The sequence below is a fragment of the Trematomus bernacchii genome, unplaced genomic scaffold (genome assembly GCF_902827165.1).
Source record: "Trematomus bernacchii unplaced genomic scaffold, fTreBer1.1, whole genome shotgun sequence".
Classification (NCBI taxonomy): domain Eukaryota; kingdom Metazoa; phylum Chordata; class Actinopteri; order Perciformes; family Nototheniidae; genus Trematomus; species Trematomus bernacchii.
Genome location: NW_022987588.1, coordinates 2,478,762 through 2,493,857, shown reverse-complemented (window position 1 = coordinate 2,493,857; position 15,096 = coordinate 2,478,762). Strand labels below are relative to the sequence as shown.

Sequence of the window (15,096 nt, the reverse complement as noted above, 5' to 3'; positions counted from 1 at the left end):
GAGACAGATGTATTTCCCACCATCATATTAATCGTTTCTCTGCCAGTTTCTGCAGCATGTGATTTTTCTAATTGTTTCTTTAAAGGCTGAATAAATGTACCTCCTTTTTTTCAGCTTAGCAAAGTGAGTCACGTTTTTTCTCAAAAGAAACTAAACCTCACCACTCACTGGCTTCACATTGAACACCCCCTCTCATGTGTTCCCTGTCTGCTCCCTGTCCGCTGTAGAGATCAGCAGCAGCAGATCTGGGGACAGCAGCTCACTGACTGTCAGCGGGGAATGAGTGAAGACTGAAGGCACATGAGGTGTTTTAGTCCAGCCCTCTCTACCTCCACAGCAGCAGGATCCAAAGATGGTAGCAGCACACACTTCTTCACATTCGTCGGAATCTGCCGAGTGGATTATTTGTCTGGATAAAAGGTATTTTCACATGTCACTGCTGCTCGTTTCAAGCCACTGTGCAAGGGACGATTGATGGAATATTAACGCGATTCTGTTTTCCAGCAGAGCTTCGGCGCTGTGATTCAGGAGCTAAGTTAAGGAGCTTTCAGGATCTAAGATTTTTGGCTTTGTAGTTTTAATTTCCCAACGGAGTTAAGACTCCTCCTGAGATTGAATTAGGCATCCTTGAAAGGCCATGCCAGCATAGTGTTGCGTTTTCAGGACACGAGTTATTAATCTGGGCTGCAAACAAACTAAATGACCGCTGTGAAGCGAAGAACAACAATCTAATTAACAAGGCCACTAACTTTAGGCTTGTGCTGTTTGAAATATATTTTTTAACCACTGACTGCATGAATCACTGACTGACAAACTACCCTCCAGCTGTTGCAGACTGTTACTCACCTACTTGGATTTTGATCAATGTCTAGGTAGAATACTTTGACTGTTACCTAAAACTGTTTGCATACAAGGTACATGCCTAATTTACATTAACAAGAGCATGTTAACATTACAAAAAAAAAACTTTATTAGCATGTTACCATGTAATGCTAAGATCATATATGATCTTTATAACTAGCAGAGAAGGAGCCATATTGACTGCTTGAATAATACATGTACCTGATTAATTGGTACATAATTTATAACACAGTCTAGGACAACAGTGCTCCAGATCTTTTGGTGCTAATATACCACAAGATTACTTTTGGGACTACAATTCTTGTCAGGAATCCATTCAAATATTTTGCATGTGGATAGGCTTTAGACTGAATTCTGCCCTGAATCACTGCAGAACACTAGACCAGCAGGTGAAGCTACTGCATGAACACCTGCCAGAGGAGATATAAAACCACCCAGCAGCTGCAAGGGACTGCTTTGAAAAAAGGCATCTTTTTTACGAAGCCTGATTTTGAAAGCTATAAAAACACACTAGGGTTGTCTTTCACATATTTATGAATCATCATCATTTTGCATCACTACTGACATAGGCAGTGTCGCACAACTATAGTGTACATGTCTATCATCTACACAGCAAGGTCTTTGGGTACATGATATCCACATTAATTCATTTAAGTCGAGTCAAGATTGCTTTATTTCTCTCTAGGGAAATTAGTTTTAGACATAAAAGCTGCCGCATAAAAAAACTAAAGGAATTATAATGCAAGATATAAAGTGCATGACAAGAGACAACTGCCAACATACACAACAACACAAGTGCATTCAAATAAGTGCATAATCCCTAATTTCACACCCTCCTTATATTGTGTTTAAGGCATTGCACTAGCTAGTGTTTTACATTTTGAATTAAAACACTTGGATTGAAAATATTGGAAAGTGAAGATGAGTGCTTTAGGAGCCAAACAGGCAGGGATGTTGGATGCAGCTCAGGTGTAAATGGACCAGAAAGGGGCTGTGACAAACAAAAGGTCCAAAGTGCGTCAGCTTTGAACATCAAGGTGACGCAGTGTTCCAGATGTGTTTACACAGTAACATCCTCTGCTTGGATCTAGAAGATGCCTTTGTTGCTCAAATCAAACGGTTCTAGTATGATCCTCCGTTTCCAAGCAAACACCTGTAGCAAATATACTTCACTTTATTGTTCTGATAAACAAAAAATCAACGTCAGATGATAAAATCTATATTTCCATGCAGATTTTTACAGCATATGAAAACGTATTGGACAAACTACAAGTGAGCACAAAAACCACAGCTGTTAATATTGCCACATTTTACTAACTATCTTACACTTTGCAGTCTCACGTTCTGTAACTGCACTGTAGGTGAGAAACAGTTGCTATCTAGGTTAAGTAGTGTTAATACTGCAACAAGCTGCCTCGTGATGAAAACATTCTGTCCTCACTCAGACTCTAAATCCGCACTTTTTGCTTTTGTTTTGACTTGGTTGGTTTCCAAATATACACAATGGCTTTGAAACTCGGGCTCCCACACATCTCTCTGTTGCCCCCCTGTGTACGCAGTGCTGATATAATGCAGGGTAGGCTTACTCAGTTAATGCTATGGGAGTGGACCAGGTGTGATCATTCAGTCCCATCACGAAGAGCAAAGCAAAGAGATAAGGTTGCTAGGGAAGACATGATGTGCTTGGAGAAAACACTTACTGTACTGTGACATAATATAGAGCTACATAAGTCAGATGGTTGTTGAAGGAATGAAGCAAGCAAAGTGTTCCTTTAATGAACTTTTGATGCAGTTTGATTTATGTTTTAAAGGATGGATTCAAAGGTGATGTAAGCTACAGTACAACCACCCACATGTTACATCAGACTCTCTAGATTCAGTGTAACACATTTGGGGCAATGTAATACAGGCAACATAGGAGTGAGAGGGATAAAACACAACCCGACTCATCTGTTTTGTGATCAGCATTTTTTTCCATGTGATAAACAACAATGTATAGAGTTACTGTCACCAATGTCATACTTATGTAAAAAGTCTCTTTTTATAGATGCACTTAAAACAAAATGGTCAGTGGGCAGCACAGGGAGCATGAGCCAGTTTGAGTAAAGGCTAAAGGAGATAAGTTTCACAAACACTTGCAAAGCTCCTCATAGTCAATTCTTGACTGTTAATGTTGAGCATTAAACACTGAAAAAAAGCTTTTATCTCAGCCTAACACACTTCGGAGTGATCTATTCTGATCTGGGATCTCATTTGACGTAGTTTACTCAAAAGGAAAAGTTGACATGCGAGTCTTTGGTGACATTATCATTTTACATTTGACAGCAATGAGATTATTGATTTTCAGTTGTGGGCAGATCTAACAGGTTAAAGTGAAAATTGTGAGTTTCCTCACTCAGCTGTTTGAGTTGGAAAATAAAATGACTCTTCTTGACTAAACTTCCTAAGCTTTACTAGGTGCGGCACAAGAGGTGATAGTTATCAGGGAAGAAACATTTGTGCTGAACAATTTATGGGTATTTGATCAAAATTACGATATAGATTCTTGAAATATTATGTCTTTGCCTTTATCATTCTTCCTGTGTTTCTTGATTCACTGTGTTACAGCACACATTTCTTCAGTGTCTAATTTCATGAAGACCACAACAGAGTGCAGGTGTGAATTCTGACCTTTTTTCCTTACCTCTTTCTTGTACAAATGTTATTATAAGTTATGACATAGGAAACAGGAAACCAGAATTTAAATAGGTTTCACTCACCTCCCTCCTGCATAATTTCTGATGTTTCAGAAACCAGGCCAACGTGCACTGACTGATGGTCTCTGCAGCCTATACTGTAGGTACCTTACAGTATGTACATTTGTTTTAGCAGTTACCTGTATGGTATTCTTTTTCTTTCTCCAGGCCAGCAGAGCGCTCTGGGGAAGATGTTGACATAATTCTGGCTCGCCTGAAAAATGTGAAGGCCTTCGAGAGATTTCGCCCCAGTTTGTTGCAGCAGATTTGCCTGTGTGGATTCTATGTGTGCTTGGAGAAAGGCATCACCTGTAAGTCAAAAACAGGATCTGAAACTGTCATATTGTAAATCTGGCATGAAAAACATGTTGATTTAATTTGATTAACTGCTGTGACCATTAGTGTATCGCCAAGGAGACATTGGCACCAGCTGGTATGCGGTCATCTCTGGTTCACTGGATGTCAGAGTTTCAGAGACATCAAGTTATCAGGTACGGCTGATACACATCTATCTTTTGTTTAAGACATGTACTTTGGTGTGGATATTAGGGCCTACAAAATCTGCATTATCTTCTAAATGTTACAGTCTTTCTATGAAGATTTTAATAATTTTGTCCGACACTTGAAATTCACCATCTAACCTCAAGCTTGTTTGGAGTGTGGGCTGTAAAGAGCATCCTGTTTATAACAATGCTTAATGTTTTTAATACTGCAGCTTAATCCACCTCAGTCAGGTTGTCTAGGAGCTGATTGGAGTAATTTCTCTGCACACTGGAGTGTATCCATTTATATCACACAAGTGTTCAGGTGATTGCTCGTAGCCTTTGAGAGTGATCTGATCAGTGCTCCTCAAGTGCCTCACACAAAGGCCTTTCATCCAGCAGAAAATGGACATTAAATTATGCTTAAATTAACGGCTTATTTTCTAGCTGTATTTTATATCCTTAGTGAGGAATGATCCATGTGTAGCCTCCTCTCTGTTTCTGTTACAGGATGCTGTTCCTATATGCACGCTGGGCACCGGCACAGCATTTGGAGAGTCCATCCTGGATAACACCCCCCGGCATGCCACCATTGTCACGAGGGAATTCAGTGAGCTCCTACGCATCGAGCAGAGGGAGTTCAGGTCTCTGTGGGAGGTGAGTTCCTCTCTCTGCTCCATCTGTACTTGTATTGCCCTACATACATTCTCTGGCTACATTGCAGATTGTGACACATATCTGAGATTAACTCAAGGTAGTTGCTTGTATAAAGATCTGAAGGGCTGCAAGCTAAATATGTCCACGTCTTTGAGTTTGTTTCCCTGTTAATTAAAGAAACTAAAGACATTAAAGAATACACAAGGTATATCACCAAGAATGTATTTAACTCTGGACTGATGTTAGCCTAGTCCTAGATTTCTGTATCTGTGCTGACTCCCCCACACTTTATCAATTAAATAATAAAGTGAAAGAAAATACAGCCTGATTCTGAGGCTGGTATAAAACAGAAATCCTATTCATATAATCACCTGCAATAACATGTTAAATATGGCATTTGGTTTCTTACATATTTTATTGCAAATGTGATTCTTGATGTTATGTAAAGGTAATTGATTGCAGGAAAAAGCCCAGCTGAGTGGATCGCTTAAAGGCAGACTCTTTGTCTAATCATCCTTTATTCTCTGACCTACTGAGGGGGCTGCTGTAAGCCAGGGAACAGCCACCTGTCTCAGTTTGTTCATGTTGATGTGAAAACCGTGACGAATGGAGCTAAGCACAAGCCAAAGCGTAGGTGGTGTATAAGCAAGGTGCCTTGTTGATTAGTAGAGGTTCAATCATGAATAATTGTTGTGCCCCTCTCGAGGAATAGCGTGAGATTCACATTTCTATTAATTGAATGGTCTGAAGTATGTGTAAGCTTTTGACAATATACTAGTTGTATCAGTGTTAGAAGGTGTATGCTGTCTGACCACTAGATGGAGGTGAAGTTCTGAGGAGAATCATTCTGGCTCTTTGTTTACTGCTGTCTTTAATATACGCACTAATTCAGTCAACACATGAATTACACAGATATATTTTAATTAAGCCGAAGTAGTAATACAGTGTACACACACACTCTGTTACACAGAACAGTTTTGCAGTAAGTAAATGTATAATCGTACTGGCATCAAAATATACCCAAAATATAAAATGTTTTGATGCTTTATGGGTTCACTTTAATGTTGTAAATGAGTTTATTTTCACCAGGTAGCTCAATAAAGGAACCAAAAAGTTGTATCTTAACCTATTATAATATATAATTAACTATTTGTTGATTATTTTGTAATATTAATCTGAATCTCAATAGTTAAAGTAACTTAAAGGTGGGGTAGGTAATTCACTTCAGAAACATATATTAAATGCTTTGACAATAAATACATAAACAAATTTCATCTGTGGAAGCCGTGGCGCTGTAAAAAGCACGACCAATCATTTTAGCCGGCCCGGCTAAAATAACTGGATGGCCTACTTGCCTGTCAGCCTTCCATCTGTGCACAAACTTATCTCGTGCCCTCATTGGTCATGTGCACGTTCGTGTGTGTTGGAGGAGGGGCTCTGTAAGGAAGTGGCAGATTTTTTCCGGTTGTGTATTTTCAAATTCTAGCGCACTCGAGCTGGTTTCTCCAAAATTACCTACCCCACCTTTAAGTTATAAAAAGAAAGTAGTGAAATAAAAAGTACAATATTTGCCTCTACATTGTAGTGGAAGCATAACATAGGAAATGAAAAAAAAGTAAAAACAGTACTCAAAAAGACAGTATTTAAGAAAAAGCACATTGTTACTTTCCACAATTGGTCAGGACAGAAATGTAATGAAAAAATAAATAAATACTGTAATAGTACAGATTTATTTTTGATTAATTTGACGAGCAGTATTGGTTATTGTTGGTCACCACACACTCCTATCTCTTGCGTGTTAGTTGTTGGGCTTCACGCTGTGTAGCGACCCCTCTCCTCTCTGCTGGAGCCTCTGCACTGGGCTGCTTCACTGACAGAGACAGCCCATTTCCTCTGGGGCTGAAGGGCATGAGTGGCCATTAGATGATCATTGTGTCAGTGCACTGGCCAGCAGCAGTTTGACCGGATACTTACCCTGTCTAGATGTGTGCGGAGGATCACGTGGAAACACTCCTGTGCTACACTTTTCACCTCTGCCCTGAGGCGACCTCTTCAGTAAGGTGTGTTTCGGATGAGACTTTATTGCCTCTGATTTTGCCCGCCAACACTGTTGTTTCTTGTCCTTACATCTCCCCGGTCTTGGTTGTTTTGTGATGTAATGAGCGCTGTGGTATACTGTATAGTGATACTGTGATATTCAACTATAACATGATGTAGTTTCGGCACAGAGTGTTTCCCAGATGTCATGGGAGGGTTTTTCTCTTGAAAGTAAATGGTGTGGTTGCACTTAATTCCTAGAATGTAGGTAGGAAAAAGCACTAACCCTATTTTCACCTATGCAGCTGCAGTTTTGTTCATTCTGATGGTTAATATAGTATGTTTTCGAAACAATAATGTTGACCGCATTAGGTCAATTATTCCTGATCTTGTGTCGTCTTTTCCAGCTCTATTGCTTAGTGGTGAAATCAAATTTTGTTGAAGAGTATTTTTCTCCTTACAATGCTATCACCCACCATTGTATCATGTCATTGTCCCCCTTCACTGTTTTGGTTATTACTTCATTAGATGTTTGTTGTTGTACGCTGTATAATGGTTTTCACATTCATCTGCTGGAGGTGTAGACGTTTCTCTGTGCTCACCTTTAATCTGAGTTTAAGATGTGTATGTATGATCAAGATTCTGTCACATCACAACTCAATATGCATCTTATATGCAAGTGCAATAAGCAAGTTTGAACTTTTCACATCGGTTTATCATTCCTGCAAGCCTGGTTCTCTAAATAAACTTTTTATTCACTGTATTTGCCCTAAGTAGTGTTTCCAGTAGTACTTCACCAAAAAACATGAACTATTTACAGCGTCAGCGTCAATACATGGATCTTCTGTTGGTATAAGTGCTGAGCTGGCTTTGCTTTGCAAGTCGGCCAAGCTGTGACTGAAGGGCTATCGAATCAACATTCACATAATCAGCTCGCTGACACGTAATCGTTACAATAGCCCCAAGAATTTTACAATTTGTTGTTAGTAGAACAGTTTCACCAAATGATTCTTCCCTGCACCCGTAGCTCATTTATTCCTCCCAGTATTGCTGCAATGCAGAACAATTGCTAATGTCCTATCTTGTTACTGATGGCATCAGACTTTATCAGTCAGTTCTCAAACTGGCTCCAACTTCCGACTTCCAGTCTTCCAGTCTGGGTAATTAATTGAAGTGTATCTACATCACACAGGCTTTATTATGTCTCAGCTCCAGCAACAGTGGGTTTCCTGCCTATCCATCCTCTGTATCAAAATATCTCAAGAACGCAGAGAGGCAGTTTTTCTTCAAATTTGGCACAAATGTCCACTTGGACTCATCGATGAACTGATTAGAATATCGTAGTCAAAGGTCAAGATCACAGTGACCTTACAGCTTATTTGTTTTTGCAGCTATCATGTCAATGTCAAATGTTTGGCAATTATTTAAAACCATAACTCTGAAACAGATGGGGAAATGTGCCCTTTTTGTATTCCTTTTATATTTATACAATAATAAAGTCTTCACTACATAAAAGTCTGTACTGACCTTGATGTAAACTGCAACTGTTCTATTTGTCAAAGGAATACAACCTCAAGGCTGTGTTTCTAGTTAAAGCTCAAAAACATGTCGTTAGTCTCCTTAAACAAAGTGAAACACCCCCATTTCTTCCTTCTACTCCTCTTTTACCTCTTCCTTCACAGATATATCCTGCTTTGGTTGATTTCTCCTACAATACTAGTGAGCACAGCATTGCCCTAATGAACCAATGGATAATATGATTTATTCATGACTGTCCATGTCAACTATTCAGCGTATATCTTTCCTTTTTTCGCCAAAAATATTTTTCAATTTGTTTTAATGTTTGTTGCATGTGACTGTAGTGCATGCCAGTGCATGTATTAGTCTCTATGGTTACCTCTCATGCATGCGATGAACATTTATTTTCTTATGCTGCTGACTGCTACAACCCTGGGAGCGAGCAGCCGCGTGCTGTTTGTTTAACAGAGCAGACATGAGCCGAGCTCAGCACACACAGGCACGCTGGCCCAAGCTTAGATGGCCTCATCATCAATTTGTTCTTCCCTTTGTCTCCTGCTTCCGATGGGCACCGGGATTGAACACACAATTGTGATTTTTGTTTATAAGAGAGCTCACGTACAGTCACGTCAGCCTGCGCGTGGCCTGAATACCGCTTTTATCATCTTTTATTGTTTTCTGGAAGCTTTAATATTTTAGATAATTACCCATTGATTTGATTACACATCATTAGGGGAAAGTCCTGCAGAGCAACATTGAGTTATAGATGCTTACAGTTGTATGTATTTTTCATGGGTGTTTAGTTCTCGGAGCGTATCTGTTGGGTGCTGAGCAGAGAGTGAGAGGGGAGGTTGTTGTGTCATCGGTCCATAGAAGAAGAAGAAGAAGCCTAGTGGGCAGCCAGTGGAGAAGGCTGATGAACAGGAAGTGGCAGGGACGCAGCATGCCCTCTGGTGTCTGAGGATTGGGTGGAGGGGGGTTGTAAAACGTAGCCACATGAATCCTCCGGTGGTTCAGCATCTAAGTAGCACTCCACATTCAGGGAATACTGTACGAGTGCACAGCAGATGTGTGTTGGAAAGAGTAGGAAGATTATATCGTAACATTTCTGTTTTTTTATTTCCATATCTCTGCTCGTAGAGCTGTCATCAAAAGCACATAACACGAACAACCTGAAAAATAAAACATTTAAACTTCAACTGGCCATGCTGATTTTTATTATCAGCTCAATATTTGATACTTAATTCAGTCCACAAGGTGACATGTTTCGATGAAATTATAATCAAAGAAATACAATGGTCCGAGTTACATCAACCATAAACATACAAAATACCAACACATCTCTTAAGTCAACGTGTCCAGAAGATAATATAATGCTGAGCATGAAGTCATTCAGCTGCCATACAAACTAGATTTCTCTTGGATTTATTGCCCATATATCCGCTGTGTTTATGCGTTTACACATTTGACAAATACTTTTGTCATTTCACTTAGTTGATCTGTTTCTTCAAGTTAAACCACAGCATGCAGGAGCTGTCTAAACTGAATTTAAACCAAACAAAACAAATCCATCATAACATTTCAAATCAAATGTGTTACTGTCAGGCAGAGTAAAGACGGAAAAAGGAATATGTTCTTTCTGCAGTGCTTTATTCCATCAAATTGACATCCAGAATACATTTTGTAAAATTGCCTTATCTTTAATTTGTTCCTGCTCAATACAATCCTTTATTCCATCAAATTCAGGATAAGCAAAATAAAACATTATTTCCCATTACATGCTGTTTACTGTCAGGAGTGTAAAGCGACAGGAAGTCAGATTTGAAATGACGTGATTTAATGACATACATCAATCTATATCTGGACTATTGATTCAGAATCTGTATGACAGCTATTTACTTATATTATACTTTTTGATGTTTTCCCCTTTCTTAATATGAAAAATGGAGGTTTCTCATAGATGAAGAAATAATAATAGATGCAAGTTAAATAAAAGCAAACACTGAGGTTATGTTTTAATATGGCTCAAGGCATCACACATGTATGATAGTTAGTCACCTTTGGAATAAGAAAATGTACAAAACCCATAAACTGTGCTACATTTTACATTGTTTTGTGATATAAGGCAAGATATTGTGTTTAGCTAGTTGTAATATTGTATTATATAAGGGTTGTTTTTTCCTAGTACCAAAGGCTGCATTTCACTACATCTGTCAGAACATTGAGTAGTATTTTGTAAGAAATATTGGTAGAAAATGTCAAGAACAATTTAGCCATCAAAAAAACATATTATAAGCTTTTGATGGTTTGATTTATTTCTTGGTTGTAAGTGCTCAGGGAGTTTAATGCAGCTGTCCTGTTGCTTTTATACAGAACAAGGTCACAGATAAGAAGCCATCTGGTCTGTGTCCTTGAGAGGAAGGAGATCAGTGATAGGAACAGGATACTGTTGTACAGTTAGGAGCTGGATTGGATGCACAAAGGAAAATTCACACGTTTAGATAAATTCTGCCACTATGTTCAGAGACACAGAGTGAGAAAAAAGAGAGAGAGTTAGAGAGAGGGAGAGAGGAGAGATAGAGAGGGAGGGGGAGAGAGAAAGAGAGGAGAGATGGAGAGAGAGGGGGAGAGAGGGAGAGAGGAGAGATGGAGAGAGAGAGAGAGGATAGATGGAGAGAGAGGGGGAGAGAGGGAGAGATCCAGCATGTTCTCTTGTGTGACTGGAGTTAAGTAATCACCTAGCAACTGCTGCTCAGTGAGTGTCGGGCTGACGGAGCGGCTGCATCTCCATCACTGTGTTGATGTGTGTGTGTGACCCATGACTCTCAGAGCTGGACTTACAGGAGTGTTTGTTGTCTGCCTGATGAAGAGGAGGACCCCCCAGTCACTGACAACAATAACAGGCTGCATGGGACGCTGGTAGCATCTTTAGGTAATCTTTGTAAACTTTTTTGAAGATCCAGTTAATCTGTTGCATGAGAAACACTGGTTACAAGATGGGGAAAGTCAAAACAATGCTGGAGAGAAATGTGTATAGAAATGTTTTTGCTGGTGTTACTGGACTTACTTACTTACAGGAAATTCAGATATTGCAATTCAAATGTCAACATGAACACGCAGTATTTTCCTCCTTGCTTAAAGTATGATTAAAACAAACTTTCTTTTGATATTCTTACTAAATGCTTCTGTTTGGGGAAAAAATATCTAAAGAGCGTAAGACAATTTAAACTTTTATGAGGGGTTTTCCTCCAAAATGTTCCGTTAAGTGGCCTTAAGTGTGACTGCCTTGAGAACAGTTTGCACTATGTCAGTTATGTAATCTGGGGTGAATTATTCAAAACACAGCAGTGCAGTCATGCACATTAATGCTCACAATGCAATAATGTGTTCAAGCATGAAAGACAGAGGAGGAGCCTGAAGTGCTCTGAGATGACTTAGATCTTCACTGATGTGTTGATATGACATCAATAAGACTTTTCTCTGAATTTAATTGTAACAACATGTGCATCAGATAGAGATATGGACTCCCTCAATGGTGACAAGCTTTACAGATTACACATTTTAGTTTTGAGAAGGATTAAGAGATATGTACTCCTGCTGCTGCAAACAGTGAAGTCAGTGTTTGAGGGCAGATAAGCATAAACCATTGACCCAGCTTCACTGGAGGAAAACAGCATGGCACATCTGTTTGTAAACCTTATTTTCATGTACGGATCAAATCTGTGTGGCGATGAAGGCAGGATCATAAACTCAAACGACTGACATGTGTAACTGACAACTGTATTATCTTTTTAATTTAGACACGGCATCTATTGCACGTCTGTCCTGGGAGTGCTAAAGATGTGCACAAGTAAGATATTACAACACTGTAAATCAATTCAGCTGTAAAATCATTTCACATTAAAAGTATGGGTCAATTATGAATGACTTGAGATTATTAAAACTATATTTAAGTGACTTGTATTGCTTATAATAATTCTTAATTTGCTGAATTTGCAACATCTCTGACTCACTCGTCTGACTGGTACATTCACTCTGCTGCTGTTGGTGGGTACTGTATTTACAGACATTTGTCATACCTAAGTGAAGAATACAAATGTGTTTCTTAGAAATAAAGCTGAGATATTCTAATACAGTCATGCAATTAGGAAACCAACGTTGCCTACGTGCTATAGTCTACGTCAACACTATAGCCAGGTATCTTTCATACAGCTTTTTACATGTCACAATAACATAAATTCAAACGCCATAGGCAAACTACACTAAAGTTGACATTCAAATACCCACAAAGTAATTTGAATATGTTTAAACATGGAGAAACGTTACTCTTTCGCATCACACTGAGACCAAATCAGTCCTCATGTGTTTTTGTGTTGTGGATCCACTTTGAAAAATCTATACATTCTAAAAAGTTGAATCCTTAAGCATTTCATGACAGCTTTAGAGAGTTGTGATGATGTGAATGTTGTGAAAAAATAATCAATTTTATATCCTCCTTTATCACTGTCACTCATAGTCTTTGCACTACGTGAGCCGCTAAAGATCTAACATGAGGTCTTGCTTCTCTAACTTTGGGAATAGCCTCCCTCTACTATGAGAAAATAAATGTTGCTGTCTGTTAGTAATGGATTGTATGTCTGGTTAAAATGTCTTCAAATGGCTTTTTTGTTGCCTTTTAGATGCCTTGTTTTTGTAAATGTTTTATCACCATTGCGTACATTTCCTTGAAGGAACAGACTATAATCTTGAGATGGAATCAGTTTGAAGAACTCAATCATTTCTAAGAGACTGAATCAGACACTCTAAGCTGTCTGACTACACCATTGTGCATGCTGTCTGAATGTCGGATTCATTGACCCAGTCGAAAATGCCTTTAGGTGTATGCGTGCTTTCCATCCGCGTGTAGAGTCAGAAACATTTGAACCACTTAGACAAAAAGTGGATGTTCTGTTCAGAGCTGTGTGTGTGTTTGTGTGTGTGTGTGTGTCCCAGTGAAGCTTGTTTGTGCTTTATGACTATTGACTGCCCATAACAGCTGATGTGTAGTAACAACTCAGTGATCGTAAAAAAGCATTTACAGGTGTGGCTTTCCTCTACTACTGAAGATAATAGATGATAAAGACATCTCTGTCTGTGTTGAGGTTAAAAAGCGAGAGACTCCGAGGAAGTAGATGCACAATAAATCACACCCAATGGTTGTTTTATTGAGACATGAAGTGTTGCCATGAATATTTGTGTTTCAAGGTAACACGGCTCATTTAATTCATTATAGACAAGGCTTATAAATCTTGAAGTGTGGCCTTTTATCTATTAATTATAACCTTTGTCACAATTGTAGTTTAACTGCAGTTCTCAAATCAAATCAAATCAAGTTTTATTTATAAAGCACATTTAAAAGGGATTTTTGGTCGAGCCAAAGTGCTGTACATGTAATAAAAACACATTACTACAATCACAATAAAAGACAATAAATTACAACAGATATATATAAAAAATAAAAATAATAGTTCTCTCTACATGATGCGTAATGCTGTTATATCTGTCAGGATGTGCGAACAATCGTATTTATCACTTTACTATGCTTTAAGGAACATTCAGAAAAAAGGAATATTGTTGATAATGTTTCCGTTGATCGTCTAATAGATGAATGGTTTCTTATATGCAATCGGACTTAATGGCAAGCTGGAGGTTGTAAAAGAAACAAAAGCATTAAGTGTCATTAGAGTCAGAGACATCATTACTAACAAGATAAAAACTGAGTGCTTTTTACACACCTGACAATGGTCCTAAGCCTGGTCTAAAACAGCACCCCCACCCTGGTACTGGATCCTCAGGGAGAGGCTTTATTGTCTCAGAGGGGTTGAGTTCATTTGTTCATGTGTAGCTCAGTTTAAGTGCTCCTCCCTAATCCTAAATCCTTTAACTGTCATCAAAGATACACAGATAGGCTTTTTGAGGCTTCAGTTTTGTCGATTTACGTGCAATATTATACCTAACACAAAACACCCATTCTACCATCTGAGTGTGGTGTTAGTTAGCATGAATTCATATCTTTCAGTGTCTTGAGAAGTAGCAAAAAGTAATTTAGTAAAAAAACACACGTCGATGAGACGTTTCTGAACTGCTTCTTAATTGAAGGAAGCCCCTAAAGGGATGCTAAAGTGATTAACAGAATTGAATTGAAAACATGACCTCTGAGAGTACGTTACACAACTAGGAACAAATGGAGCGTGCTTTTGTTCGGTCCTTTTGAACATGTGATAGCAAGGTAGAGAGAAGTGAGCGGTCAGTAAGTGGTCCTCAATCAGCTTTTTATCGACTCGGAGCGTAGTTGCCCTGACACATAATCACTTTCTGTTTGTCTTTTACCACAAATTAATCTTGAACCATCAGTCTACCTGTTTGAAATCAGATAGAAAATACAATTAGCTCCTATTAGAGTACATGCTAAATGCGGGGGGGGGGCATGCTTTTATTTGATCAAGTGTGTTTTATTTTTATTTTACAGATGCAAATGGAGTATTTTAAAAAACAACAAAGGGATTCAATGCAGATTATTAGATACTAATAATGATATGATGATTAACCTCTGTAAAATCAATATATCTTTGGTATATTTCAGACACAGAAACATGACCTTTCAAGAGAGCATGGGATGCATTATGTTGTTCATTGCATAACATCTTTTGAGTCTACAGGGCACAGTTATGGTATATAAAGCATGTATACAAATGCATGTTTGTTGTCATGCTCTGCGGCTCTTCGGCTCTCTGCGACCGGCACGACATTCAAGAATCAAAACAAAT

The 15,096-nt window shown here is 38.7% G+C and overlaps 1 protein-coding gene across 1 annotated transcript in view; it reads left to right on the top strand.

Annotated features, from left to right (window-relative positions):
- Nucleotides 1–239: 239 nt before the first annotated feature.
- The window catches only part of rapgef4 (Rap guanine nucleotide exchange factor (GEF) 4), a 32,428-nt gene continuing 17,571 nt past the window's right edge, over nucleotides 240–15,096 (top strand). Inside the window, exons 1-4 of the mRNA XM_034128384.1 lie at nucleotides 240–420; nucleotides 3,765–3,907; nucleotides 3,999–4,087; nucleotides 4,589–4,735. Of these exons, the coding sequence (XP_033984275.1) occupies nucleotides 353–420; nucleotides 3,765–3,907; nucleotides 3,999–4,087; nucleotides 4,589–4,735 (447 nt within the window). The 5' untranslated portion in view covers nucleotides 240–352. The remainder of the gene's footprint in view (nucleotides 421–3,764; nucleotides 3,908–3,998; nucleotides 4,088–4,588; nucleotides 4,736–15,096) is intronic.